This window comes from Oncorhynchus tshawytscha, linkage group LG10 (assembly GCF_018296145.1).
Source record: "Oncorhynchus tshawytscha isolate Ot180627B linkage group LG10, Otsh_v2.0, whole genome shotgun sequence".
Classification (NCBI taxonomy): Eukaryota; Metazoa; Chordata; class Actinopteri; order Salmoniformes; family Salmonidae; genus Oncorhynchus; species Oncorhynchus tshawytscha.
The window spans coordinates 54,408,304-54,422,928 of NC_056438.1; the positions used below are offsets into that span (position 1 = coordinate 54,408,304).

At 40.2% G+C, this 14,625-nt stretch overlaps 2 protein-coding genes across 2 annotated transcripts in view; one reads left to right on the top strand and one right to left on the bottom strand.

Moving 5' to 3' along the window:
• LOC112260450 (nicotinamide/nicotinic acid mononucleotide adenylyltransferase 2) lies at nt 1-13,691 on the top strand. Its single transcript, XM_024435564.2, has 11 exons — nt 1-221; nt 3,331-3,419; nt 4,110-4,177; nt 4,672-4,750; nt 7,748-7,877; nt 8,074-8,154; nt 8,376-8,420; nt 8,692-8,768; nt 9,132-9,233; nt 9,429-9,496; nt 10,167-13,691. The coding sequence occupies exons 1-11, from the start codon at nt 137-139 to the stop codon at nt 10,267-10,269; spliced, it is 927 nt and encodes a 308-aa protein (XP_024291332.1). The 5' UTR covers nt 1-136; the 3' UTR covers nt 10,270-13,691.
• Nucleotides 13,217-14,625, bottom strand: part of LOC112260449 (laminin subunit gamma-2) — a 14,831-nt gene continuing 13,422 nt past the window's right edge. The window contains exon 22 of the mRNA XM_024435563.2: nt 13,217-14,437. Within this exon, the coding sequence (XP_024291331.1) occupies nt 14,184-14,437 (254 nt within the window). The 3' untranslated portion in view covers nt 13,217-14,183. The remainder of the gene's footprint in view (nt 14,438-14,625) is intronic.

The window sequence follows — 14,625 nt, forward strand, 5'->3', positions numbered from 1 at the left end:
ACGCTCTGTATCCTGCGAGGAGACTGGGATACTGCCGCATCCAAATGAACCTTGCCTCTCTCTCTGCTGTCGCTAATAGCAAAACAAAGGAGAACAAATCGTTAGTTGCAGAAAAAAACGAATATCCAGTCATATCATGACGGAGAACACTAAAACGCACGTTATATTGCTGTCATGTGGAAGTTTTAACCCCATCACTAAAGGACACATTCATATGTTTGGTAAGCATTACCTACGCGCTCTTCTGTATATTTTAAAGATATGTTTTGTTCTCCAGATGTTGTGGGTAGGAGATATGTTTAAAAATGACAAGGCGTTTAGCAGTCTACAGAAGGTTAGCATGGAAATTAACCTATATATCAGCATTATAATGTCAGAATTGCGTGGTGTTGTTGGGTTGGTGTTTTGCCATAGACTTTTATTGGTATTCGCTGTCCATGAGGGAGGTGCTGAAATGGGCTACGGCCTCAGTGACGGAAATGTGATTATGTCAGAATTAAGTTAATGGTGTAATCATTGTAATTTCAGTTGGGGGGTATTTATTTCACTCTCTGTTTCTGAACACCACGTATGAATGACATTAATTAACAACAGAACCATTAAATCTACAGGTTTATATTATCCTATACAGCTATATTGAGCGCACAGTATGTATCATTTCAGTGTAGCCCTACGTAGGTATATGCTGCATAGGCCGACCAGCCCTGAAACCGACAGCAAATAGACTTGAAAGAGCAGGCTAGGCTAGTTTGAGATTTAAATGTAGCATGTATACGGATGTTGAGCCACTGGACACAAGGGGCCTATTCAGCATGTTTGAGCGTTGGTTGCCTGCTAGCAGATACTGCGTCACTCATAATGAATGAGAAATTGTATCTCAAATCACAATAGCATACAAAAAAATGTAAAATAATGAGCTAAAACACAACAGGTATTCACAAATGAATGGAAATGCAGCAAAATGGCAAGAAAACACAGGCAAATCTATATCTCATGACTAAATATTTTCTCCTTTTTGACTTTATTGTTGTCCTGTACATCCCTTCTTTTTAATGTTATTTTACTGCTGACATACAATTTGAATAGTTAATGAAGGCAAGCCATTGTTGTCTTTGCCTTAACTGTTGTCAGTTTTCAACGGACATTTAATCAATTAAATAACTGTGGACTATTTCATCATGGCTTATCACGTAGGAAAATATTAGGGTTTTCTTGTTACCTGAAACATGACTGATTCTACACACAATTTAGTAATGGCACAATGCTACAATTAGGGAGATCACATTACAACAGTCAGCCAAATGCATCAGTATATTGATGAAAACAATCACAGTAGAACTAGTAAAGTATTGTATTTTATAATACACATAAGCTATCTTGCCCATCAATATATAGTAATGTCAATATGCTATAAAAAATGAATGCACCTCTAACGGAGGCAAACAATTTATATAAAAGTTAGTTAAAATTACTGCCATCCAAAATCAGGAATACGAGGATGCACCATAGGCTAGTACCCTGAAAATGACTAAATCCTAAGAGATAGTCATTAGAATAGAGTGAGTGAAATGATTATGCTGCAGCAGTAGTGAGTGAACCTGGAATATCATGAGGCAGAGGGAAAAAGCATCACTTTTTCCATGACCTATTTTCCAAACCACCTCTCTGCATGCCTTGCAGTGGCTGTTATAGAAAAAAGAAAGTACTCTAGCTGCACATGAGTGGAATGAAAACTACCCCAGTGAGCCCTTCTGAGTCATAAAGGGATTACATGAAACAACAGAATGTGAAGAAGCTCACAGACAAATGCATGTATCATGGACTAAGACTACAGAATATAAAAACTTGTGGATGGTGTCAGATCATCATACATTTTCGATACAGATTCAGTTTCATCTATGTTGTAAGTCATTGGATTGCGATTCTTCTCTTGAGACGGTAATGGTGGGGGCATGTAGCTCATTAATACCTCATTCAAAGTCGCATATCTTCACTAGTAGAACCCTTGCCTATGTTCCAAATGGCACCCTATTCCATATATAGTGCACTACACTCTTAGCACCTTTTTTTCTTTCTAGAATCTAAAAGGGTTCTTTGGCTGTCCCCATAGGAGAACCCTTTGAATTACCCTTGTTGTTTCCAGGTAGAACACTTTTGGGTTCCATGTAGAAACCTTTTCACAGAGTGGTCTACATGGACCCCAAAATGATTCTACCTGCAACCAAAACTGGAACCCTTTTTTCTAAGAATGTACTTTCAAAAGTAATGCACTATATAGGGTGCCATTTGGAACTCATTCCTTTAGTTCATTATTTGCCCCACACCATCCGCTTTGATGCACAACCCCAAACTATTCTATTTTTTTATTTTCTCATTAACACTCTCCTCAAATCATACACTAGTGTTCCCATGATCTTAACTTTCTATCGCATACACAAAAAAAGGGTTCCTAAAGGGTTCTTTGGCTGTCCCCATAGCAGAACCATTTTGGGTTCCAGGTAGAACCCTTTTGGCTTTCATGTAGAACCCTCTGTGTAAAGGGAACCACAATGGTTCTTCCTGGATCCAAAAAGGGTTCTTCAAAGGGTTCTCCTATGGGGACAGCCAAATTACCCTTTTCTAAATAGCACCTTCTTTTCTAAGAGTTTACCCTCTCTTCCTTAATAAATAATGCATTTTCCAATCATATTGATGTTTATGACTCTACATCTATAATGGCTCTGGTCAATTTACACAGGCACTGTACATCACACACTTTGAACTGAGCTGATGACTTGCAACACGTAGGCTCCAGTAGGTTTCCACATTCACATACAGGCTTGAAGAGGGCTGAAACAATGAGTTTCTCTATTGGTGGCATGCAGGCAGTAACTCCACAACAACAACATAATGAATAGATGAATGCTTACTCAGTGGTCGAAACAAAAAGTCCTCATCAATCAACTTCAAAAAGGCTGAAAAAGGCGTCTGGAATTCCTTGATCTGTTTCCCTGGAGATGAACTGTAAAAATTGTAATTTGCACGGATCCACTGGCGAGTCAGGGTTAATTTCTTTTTGTACTGTAACTAAGCAAAATATTCAGCAACACATCAGGTTCATTCACAATAGTGCCCTATGGAAAACAATTTATGAATGAATGAATGACAACACTGTTATAGACTGTTTATTATAAGCAGAAATTCAGTGACCAAACTTCTCATGACAGAAATGGAAACATTTAGCTGATGGCAGACAATAAGACATAGGTTAGCTGATTAAAACTGTAATGTTGTGCACACTATGAACTATATTAAGTATGTTGACAAGTATGTACTGCATCTGCTTCACAGAGAAAGCCAAAGAATACCTGCACAAAACAGGGAAGTTCATTGTGATTGGGGGCATCATCTCTCCTGTACATGACTCCTATGGCAAACCGGTACGAACTTCTTACAGTATATTCACAGACTGCTTTGTTTGGTATCTACGAAGGGATTTGTTTGATTAGCTAACAAACAACCACCTCAACCAATTGTCTGATATGAGTGACAGGAGTGCAATGTAGAGAAAATTAACTGGGGTTATTTTTATGAATGAGTGATTGCTTTGGGTGGTCCTCCTGTGTAGGTGTTGTTGCTGCATTCAGATTATATAAGCCACCTCTAATTCTATCGTCATCTATTCTCCCTAGCCATTTCTGGAATAAATTAAAAGCTTGTCCCAGTTTCTCTCTCTATAAGAAACAGAAAACATGAATAATAAATGTAAGAGAAATGCTGTTTCAGTCAGATCATGAATCTTCTGCACATTTTTTTCATCATTGTGTCTCTAGCACAAATGAGGATTGGATTAGTATGTTATCATTGTTGTGGTTGCACAAATTATTGACATCAGCTATAGAATGTCATCTTCAGCCATTTTACACAAATATATGTTCCTCATAGATAAAACATGTAAAACCAGTTGATTACCATGCAGAGGCACACAATAGAGAGAATGAACACAATGCCTGCATCACAAATGGCACCTTATTCCCCAAATATTGCACTATAAAGGGAATAGGGTGCGATTTGGGATACACACAACGAACACAATGTCAGCAGCTTATCGATCCCCTGTGTGTTCACAGGGTCTGGTCCCCAGCAGACATCGTCTCACCATGTGTCAACTGGCAGTCCAGTCCTCTGACTGGATCAGGTGAGTCAGTGGATATATCCGATCAGAACAACAAGACTGCGTCCAAATGGCACCCTATTCCCTACATTGTGCACTACTTTTGACCAGAACCCTATGGGCCCTAGACAAAAGTTGTGTACTAGGGAATAGGGTGCCATTTGGGATGCAGTCCAAGTGAATCTTGATTGGCAGTAAGTATCTTGAATGGCCTCTATTAGCCCCTTGAGACAGGATGTGTTTCTGGCAATGTCATTAACAAAACACAGTGTGTGAGGTATTTAGCAGATGTGCAATATCATCAGTCCTATTATCCTGCTAATGAGAAGGATAGAGATCAGTACCCGTATTCATAAAGCGTGAGTAGGAGTGCTGATCTAGGATCAGTTTGCCTTTTAGATTATGATGCATGGACAGGGGGACCTGATCCTAGATCAGGACTTCTTCTCTGAGACACTTTATGAATACAGGCCCAGGAGTACACAGCTGTTCATCTATTATGTGTCATTTTCCTGCAGAGTGGATCCCTGGGAGTGCTACCAGGACACATGGCAGACTACGTGCAGCGTGCTGGAGCATCATCGTGACCTCATGAAGGTAAGCCAGGCCATGGAATAATGACTGGCTACGGTTACTCAGACCACACTGTATTGCATGAGCTGTACATTTGGCACTGAAGGACAATATCTAGAGCAATTTGATCAAATATGTGGTAGTTCAGAGAGAAGAGAGTTCAAGGTAGCCTACACTAAATGCATCAGACTTAGCTACTGTGTATGGAATTTATTCATAGATGTTGAATTAATGCACGGCCCACTGGCTAGTTGACATGCGTAGTGGAAGTATGTATAAGGACTAAGAGCAATTTGAACTGCTTTTATAAATGACCTGTACCTTTACTGTATGCTGGGATTGTTTAAAAGGCAACTAAATATTACGTTATTTTCGAACATCTACTGTAGTATAAGCCTGGTATCAGCAGAAAAGCGTAAATCTGGTTTATGTGAATACATTGCATTCACTGGGGGAATTAGTGTCACAATATTGATGCCTAGAGTTAAACATCAGATAAATGATGCCTAAGTGAATACATTGCATTTAATGGGGGGAAAATTAGTGTCATGGTATTGATGCCTCGGGATAAGCATCATATACACGATGCCTAAGTGAATACATTGCATTCAATGGGCGGGGGGGGAGATTAGTGTCACAATATTGAAGCCTCGAGATAAGCTTCAGGGTCTTGATGCCTAAGGGAATACATTACTTTCAATAAGATTGAAAGCAAGTAGTTGACACATAAGTCAATTGCGTTCATGTCTGTTGGTTTCCCTCCCTCCCTTTCTTTGCCTCCCTCTGCCTCATCTTTATCCCCTTTCCTTTTCTTCTCACCCCTCCCCCTTATTTCCCCCCTCCACCCACTCCCCTTCCCTCCCTCTCTCTCTTTTTGTCTTCTATCTCTCTCATTCTCCCTCTTCTCTCCCTCATTCTCTCTCTCGCTTTCCTTTCAACTCTATCTATCTCTATTCTATAATCCCCCCTCTATATAGCAAGAAAGTTGGTGCTAAATTTGAAATGTGTCATTTGGTGAAAGACAGACAGACACACTCACAGACAGTATATCTAGTATTGCAAGAACATTGTGTCCAATGGAGGTAAAAAATAATTTTGTGCCCATTTACTTCAAATTTCATATGCCGGGTCATAACAGTCGCCCGGTCACAAATGTGTACAATTCCTAGAGTTAAGGTGCTTTTGATTGACATTGTTAGATTGATTGAGGCTAGAAACACAATTCACATCTGGGATAGTTCAGCAGACACTCCTGATGAACACAAGCCTACACCTGACCATGTGAAACTCTTCACAGTGAAAACTTCGCCCCACAGAGAACACAGCTTTTTACCATAAAAAAACATTACGTTCAGCCATTACATAACCATGATGCCCCCGTGGACTGTGATAGAGCTAGCTAACCATCCTTGCAGACAACCGATCGCGACCTTACAGGGATGCCTCGTGATGAGGTTCAGCTTCCTATGGCAATGGGAGTGGCTTAATTCATCCTCAAGATGGTCCTTGATACTCACCCTGTAGTTACACAAAAATACTGCATTCCGTCCTCTGTAAAACAGTCAGTTCTTAATGTCAAAGCTTGAAACTGGGGCATTTAAACTGGCGCAAGTGACCCCAGGAGGCCGTATATTGAATTTCAGCGTCCTGCTATTATAGGAAGTTACTAAATTGGGGAAAGGGGAAAGGGGATACCTAGTCAGTCGAGCTGAATGTATTCAACTGAAATGTGTCTTCCGCATTTAACCCAACCCCTCTGAATCAGAGAGGTGCTGGGGGCTGCCTTAACCGACATCCACATCTTCGGCACCCAGGGAACAGTGGGTTAACTGCCTTGCTCAGGGGCAGAACAACTTTTTTGACCTTCATTGGACACAATGGTCTTGCAGTACCAGAGGGTCTATCTGCCTGTGAGTGTATAAGTCTGTCTGTCAGTCTGCCTGTCTTTCACCAAATTACACATTTCTAATTTATCACCAACTTCTTTGCCTTGAATGCAATGTATTGACTTATGTGTCAATATCTATGTGTCAATATCTAGTCTGTGGAGGTGGGAGAGAGGAGCGAGAGGTGGAGGTGGGAGAGAGAAGAGAGAAAGAGAGAGAGAGGGGGATGAAAGAAGGGGGATGGAGAGAGAAGTTAAGGAGGTGGGATAAAGAAGAGGTAGAGAGAGATAAGGAGGCAAATAGAGAGAAAGAGTAGGAGGGAGGAAGAGAGAGAAGGGGGAGATGGAGAGGGGATTAGAGAATAGAGAGAGAGGGGTGAGAGAAAGAGAGAGAGAGAGGAGAAAGCGAGTCGGGGGAGAGAGAGTGAGAGAGAGAGAGAGAGAGAGAGAAGGGAGAAAGAGAGAGAGAGTTGAGGGATAGGGAAAGAGGCGAGAGATAGAGAGGGGGAGAGAGGGGGGGAGTCGGGGGTAGGGAAAGAGACAAGAGAGAGAGAGAGAAAGAGAGAAGGGAGAGAGAGAGAGAGGGGATAAACAGAGCGAGAGACAGAGGAAGGCAAATAGAGGGAGGGATGGAGCGATGGAGAGGGTTGGTGAATAGAGAGATAGAGCGATAGAGGGAGGGAGAGAAAGAGAACGAGAAGAATGGAGGGGGAGAGAAGAGAGATGAAGAGGAGGGAGAGAAAAGGTGGGGGAGAGAGAGGGAGAGAGAGAAGGGGGGGTGGTGGAGGGGTGAAAGAAGGGAGGGAGAGAGAGAAGAGGAGAGGGAATAAAGAGGAGGCAGAGAGAGAGAGCGAGAGTGAGCGAGAGAGAGAGCTTTGTTTGTAGGCATCAATATTGTGACACTAATCTTCCCCCAATTGAACATAATGTATACACATACGCGTCATGTTTCTTTGATGTGTATCTTTTTGCTACAAACCTACCAGATTGACACTTTTCAATCATGTTGGTAGTATGTGACAAATCCAATTCTTCCGTCAGAATGTAGTCAATCTGTTTGTGCTGCTGACCTAAGCTGGCTCAAATGCAATTCTCTGGGACTGAAAATGTAAATTCTGGTGTTTTCCTGTCCACAGAGAGTCACAGGGTGTATTCTATCCAATGTGAACACACCGTCCACAACTCCAGTGATCGGCCAACCACAGAATAAGACTCAGACTGCCATCTATCAGAACCACAACACAGTGAACAACAAGCCCACTGCCAGTGAGTGATGGTGTACATACACAAACGTATTTGAGATAACGTTTATGCCATTTCGATTAGGATGAGAATCTAGGTCTAATATCTTGAAAATGTATGATTGATGGAAAAGAGGAATTGTCTGGTCTGTAAATATTTTTCAATGGATGTAATTTGCTGCTAGAAAATGTTGGATGTTTTCTTCCATATACCTAAACAGTTAAGCTGTGGGGGAAGATGAGTGAGAGCTTGGGTAAAATTTGCTGTGTTCGTCCACACATGGACCGTTTCACCTTTGTAGGTAAGTAGGCTACACAAGCAACTTCCTGAAAAACATACATTTCTTAGCTCCCTCTGTAGATGCCTACTGGACAACTTTTGTTTTCAATGAATTTATCTTAACACTTTGTTCTAGCTAGCTATTTGTTTAGGTAGCTATCAAGTAAACACAATGTGAGTTCACAATGATTGATGAATTAAATTATAACATTTTCTTGTATCTTTTTAATTTTATCTCAAAAGATGAAAATGCCAACCTTGGTACTGCAATGCGATATGAGGAAATTGGTGAGTTAACACTCTTTTGTATGTCTCCATAAGATTTATGTATTACCAATATTGCATAGGTAATATTGTATAGGTAATATTGCATACAGTCTGTATATCGTCAGAATACAAAAGCTTTTGCTTATGTCATTCGATTTTCACTCAACAACCCATAAGAACTTTCTTCATTATCAAATCATCACAATCTTCACAAATCATTGAACAGGAAGTTGTCTTATCCAACTCTTTGTTTATTGGGTGTCTAATTTCTGTCTTCCTCTCTATTGTCCAGAGTTGCGCATCTTGCTCCTATGTGGCAGTGATCTTCTGGAGTCATTCTGCATCCCTGGCCTATGGAAAGACAGTGATGTAAGCCCCTCGTCCTTTCTCTTCCCCATCTTCTTAGGTCTGTTGTGAGACTGTCATTCACGGAAGAATTATGTTCATACTTTGCATAGAATACATTCTTGCCTATTGGCATGCGCTAAAGTTATATTAAAGCAGACATAGGCAGACCTGTAGAGGTCAAAGGAGACACTGCAAGACGAATAGTTTTAAATAAGGACGACATTTGAATCTATCCAGTGTCCACTTAGAGGCATGAATGCAAATGATGTAATACCCTAATGAGCATAATGCTGCATCTAAGATACTTTACCAAAACTATTACAGTCACCCATTTCATTAGCATTGCGAGGAAATACTGCAATGTGTCATACAAATGGTTTGCAGATGGAGGTGATTGTGGGAGACTTTGGGATTGTTGTTGTGCCTCGGGACGGAGTTGATACAGAAAGGATAATGAACCATTCCTCTGTGCTGCGCAAGTACAAGGTAATAACTACATTGTGAGCGTATGAGTCATGAGCTTGGTGAAAAGTAGGAAACCAATAAGCTTGATAATGTAATCTGTAAGAAGCTTATTATGTTAATGTCTTAACATATAATCAACTCTGTACCATAGATAATTAGAAATGTTAATGTATTAATTGTATAATGTGTAAAAGATGCTCTCTTTGTGATTTCCAGGATAACATCACTGTCGTAAAAGATGATGCCAACCACCCTATGTCCATTGTCAGTTCAACCAAGAGCAGGTTAGTGTGAATTATAAGCTGGGTGGTTCGAGCTCTGAATGCTGATTGGCTGACCAAGGGCATGAGAAAACATGTATTTTACTGCTCTAATTACGTTGGTAACCAGTTTATAATAGCAATAAGGTACCTTGGGGGTTTGTGGTATATGGCCAATATACCACAGCTAAGGGCTACTGTATATCCAGGCACTCCGTGTTGCGTTGTGTTTAAGAACAGCCCTCAGCTGTGGTTTATTGGCGATATACCACACCTCCTCGGGCCTTATCGCTTAATTATAATTTATCTACCATCCTTTGGGCCTCCATTAGGAATATTTAAGAAATAATTATGGACTGTTCTATTATTGTCTATTTTTCACTGTGGACCCTGGAAAAGTTTGGTTATTTTTCACAAATATGGATGTCTCTTAATGTACCACTTTGGTTGCTGTTCAGTGTCTCTTGGGTGTAACCACAACATTTGCTAAACATTAGGGGGCAGTTTCCCAAACACAGATTCTGCCTAGTCGTAGACTAAAAGGCTATTTCAATGGAGATTCTCCATTAAGCTTGCTTTTTAGTCCAGGACTAGGCTTAGTCTGTGTCCAAGAAACCGCCCCTAGAAGATGAACTAAGCTGTTCCCGTAGAACATTAGAATCATTGTAATTCTATGGCTGTTCCCTTCCCTCAGACTGGCCCTGCAGCATGGTGACGGCCATGTAGTGGACTACCTGAACCAGCCAGTCATCGACTACATCCTGCAGAGTCAGCTCTACATCAATGCTTCTGGATAGGAACTACTGCTTTGGCCTGCTGGCATATTGTCCCTGTCTGTCTTTCATGTGAAACGTATACTCCTCTTGAGCTACTGCTTTTCCATTTAAAGATATCCATATCCCTTCTTACTGTATCATGGTGACTCATCTGACCTGTGGATGTACAGCGAGGTGCCTGAGAGCTGTGTGTATGTGTGGACCACCTTCACAACTGACTTTGTGTAGGCTGCGCCGGCCGGGCGGGATAGAGAGGGGGGATGGAGTTTTGGGCGTGTCCCAAATAGCACAACTTTCCCTATTGTGCACTACATTTGACCCGGTCAACAATAGTGCACTTTATAGGGAATAGGGTGCAATTTGGGATGCTACCTTGGTGTCATTAAGAGAGGGTGCAGAGATGGTAACCTATTGAATTTGGGCCTTTGCTGTTGATTTCAAATCTGTATGTTTTTAGACTGCATGCTTAGAATGTTTCTGTTTTGGCATGAGTACTTACTCACTTTGTAGATAGATGTTGTGAAAGTGTTTGCAAAAAAACAAACATATAGTGGGTATCCACCTCTCACTTCATTTTCTGTTCACTCCAAGTCTACTTTATGTACAGTATCTGTATTAATGTACCTGCGACTGCACATCAATGCCTAAATGTTTGGTTTTCAGTGGGCATTGACGCAAGATGTACATCTGTTTGCACATAAGAGAATGATTTGAACGTTCATTTATTTTTGTGTGCAAAGGATTTTTACACGTTTCTTCTGCTTGCCACCGAGAAAATGACCACGCCTCCCAAAACAAATGCAATGAACCTGTTTCTTACCGTGTGCTATGTAGCTAGATTCTTTTACATTTAGAGGAAAAAAACAACAGCAGAAACTATAGAAGTGCATTTCATGTGCCCTGGGGATGAGTTCACATATGCAAGTCTCTCACTCTCCTTGCACATAACACTCTGTCATAATAACATCGATCTGAAATAAATGTGTTCTAATGTTGTACTGCAAAGGACGTGGCCTTTGATCAGTAGTTTCTTACTGAAACTCCTCATGGTCAGGGCCAAGACGCTTTTGACAGTGTATTTTAATGAGCATTGTATGTAACCGTTGCTTTAGACAGTCTTACTGCAAGGAAGGGTAAATAGGTGCGCACATTTTGGTTTAATAAGTGTCTTTAATTGTGACCAAAGCATCTTGCATACATATTTACAGTAGCTTTATGTGTCCATTTGGCTAAGATTATTAGGTTATTCCATTTTAATAGCCGATGAAGCAAAAGTAAAATGCATTCCACTATTTCCGGAAATCTCCTGGTTCATGATTTTAAAGAAATAGACATACAAGTGCTAGTTGTCCATGTAGTAATCTCGTTCTCCAGCCTTGTGGAGAACATGGAAGTCTGACATGACGCAAGACTATCAATAGACAATTTTCAAGTCGTGTCGAAAGTCATATTTAATTGGATCTGGAATGGCCAGAAAACATTAAAACGGGCATATTTATAAAACAAACATGAGTTGGAGGGTTAAAATGATTTAATATTAAGGCATTAAACCTCTCACTTAAAGACTCCTTTATATCAAAATTATATCTAGATCCAAAATGGTTTTTGAGTAGGCTACTAAGAGAGGCACATCCAATGTTCAAAAGCGGGCTCTTTGCCATTAAAACAAACCATTTGACAATCAAATCAAATGTTATTGGTCACATACACATGGTTAGCAGATGTTAATGCGAGTGTAGCGAAATGCTTGTAAATGGAACCCTGTTTAAAAGCCATACAGAATTGGTTCCAATTCCAATTTCATCCTCCAGAAGAGGCGTAACAAATATTACAGAAAATAATATGGCTAAACTCCAATGTACTGATAGAGGAAAGGAACATTGTTTTTGAGAAAATGTACAAGGAAGGTATCGTGTTTATGAATGACATTGTAAATAAGGACAGTCAAATGTTGTCACACAAGCAATTAACAAAGGTCTATGGAGATGTGGGCGCAATATACAAGTATAACCAAATTGCAGCTCCCACATTAAAAATGGATGGAGCAATAACTCATAAGAGAAAAGGATAAATTAGTTTGTTTGCCGCCAATCAAAAACCATGCATGGCTTAAAATGACTAGTATAAATCGTAAAATGTATATCCGTTTTATTTAAGCTTGAGAGGTTTGACAACTATACCGCATAGAATTCAAGATAGTTGGGAACAGATTTTTGATGTTTCAATACCACGGCATTGGGTTTATGAACTGATATATAAAACAACACTTGACACAATGTGTTCTTTTCCATTTAAACTATTATATAAAATTCTTGGCACAAAAATAATGTTCACTATAAGGGGCATTGAACAGTCAGCCTTGTGCAGACTGCAACTGAGAAATAGAATCAATAGATAATTTATTTTTGCGCTGTGCTTCGGTGGCTCGCTTTTGGAGTCAGGTCCAGGAGTGGTTGCTGAGTCATAATGTCTGTGTTCAGATGGACCTACAAACAGTACTGTTCGGAGATCTGATAGACCACAATCAATCAATGGGAAATATGATTATATGCTTAGCTGAAGTATTTAATTTGAGGGCAATCGTGGTAGAAATGGTACAAATAGAGAGGTTCAAGACTCTTAGTAAGACATCACAGTAAAATAGAAGGATGTATTGCAAAAGGAAATAGTCAAATGGTAGTGTACTGGGAAAGACGGGCTAGTCTGTGGACATCTGAGGGGTGGAATGGAGATCAGAAGGACTGGTTAATTTGAGAATGAACTTAGAGTCCAGTGCAAACAGCAGGAGGCTATAGAAAGGATGCAAGTAATGTTATTTTACAGACTAATCTGTCTGCTAGTTTCATAGCTGATTACAAAACATACTGTCAGTAGTACACTGTGTAAGATGCTCCAGACTCACAACACTGCTTCTTTATGTGTGCTACAAATGTAATACTTTATGTACAAACTGAACTGGGTCCCAATATCCCTTCAAGTCGATGGTCTTTATTCATGCATCCCTTGAGTCTTTCTACAAAACACATCTCAGCAGGATACGCCTTACATACACAACATCAGTTACTTTGTGTTCTTCAAAGACTGGTTTAGATAAACTAGATGTAGTGGGAAATCTGATATGAAAAATAAGCATCGTCGTGGTCCTAGTTAATATGGACCGATTTTACTATACTATAGTCTCAGAGAAGGTTTCATAGAACCTGCGGCTTTAATTCGAGCTGAGTGGGTTTAGATGACTTATAGATAGAGATGTTTGATTTTATTCTGTTCATTGATTTATTTGGATAGGAGTCCTGAAAATGATTTTTTGGGGAATCCTATGTAATATGCGCTGGGTTAGAAATTATTTGTATTTTCTCGTCTTCAACTGTGGACTGACACAATATAACATCTACTCTGAGTTTATTAATACCTCCATAATAAACCAAGTGTGTAACAATATATATTTTGTAGTTGCTTACATTGTTAGTAAGTCCCTCAGTTGAAGAGCAAAAGAAGGACACATGAAACACATTCATGTTAATTGACATTCATTCAATTTGTTTGTGTTGCATTAAGTGGCACCAGGTTTGTATTGTTAAGAAATGAATAAATATTGCAGTTTATTTTACAGAATACAACAGAAAATACATTGTTTTCAACACTTCCTAGATCACTGAAAATATTGCTTCTCTTGAGTCTGAAACTTCACAGAAAACATTTTTTTGCAGACAGTTATAAATACATTTAGTTTAACACACATTTTTCTCACACGTAAAAACACGTAATACCATAACACATTCAGAGTTATTTTCCAAACAATTAGGCATCCCAAATGGAGCCTTTCTCCCTATATAGTGCATTACCTTTTGACCAGAGCCCTTTGGGCCCTTAAGCACTATATAGGAAATAGGGTGCCATTTGGGACGGAACATTAGATCTTTGAATAGGGGTGATTAAGGTTTCTCAATTGGTGGGGTGTTGAAGCAGCCCTTAGGGATGTTGGCGTGGATGTCCTCCAGGTTCCTGATGTCATCCAGGATCATATCAATATCTAGGTTGAGGCCAGACAACCTGGCCCTCTGGCCGGCCTCCTTCTCCTCCAGGTCCTGAAGCCGAGGCCGGAGCTGCTGGTTGACCTGGTCACGAGCACTGGAGATGGACTGCTCCAACTCACCAAGCCTCTCCTCGTCCACACTGCCTGGCTTACCTGTTAGGAAAGGAGAAGAGGGGGAAGGGTGGAGAGGAGAGGAGAAGACCAATGGTCAGCACCAGTTTAAATCATAATGTCATAAATATGTGTTTTTATGACATTAATATGAAGATAGGACGGTGAGTGAAATTAGACAAAACACAAGTGGTTTTGTTTTGTTTGAGTTTGCTGATTGTAGTTGTTGG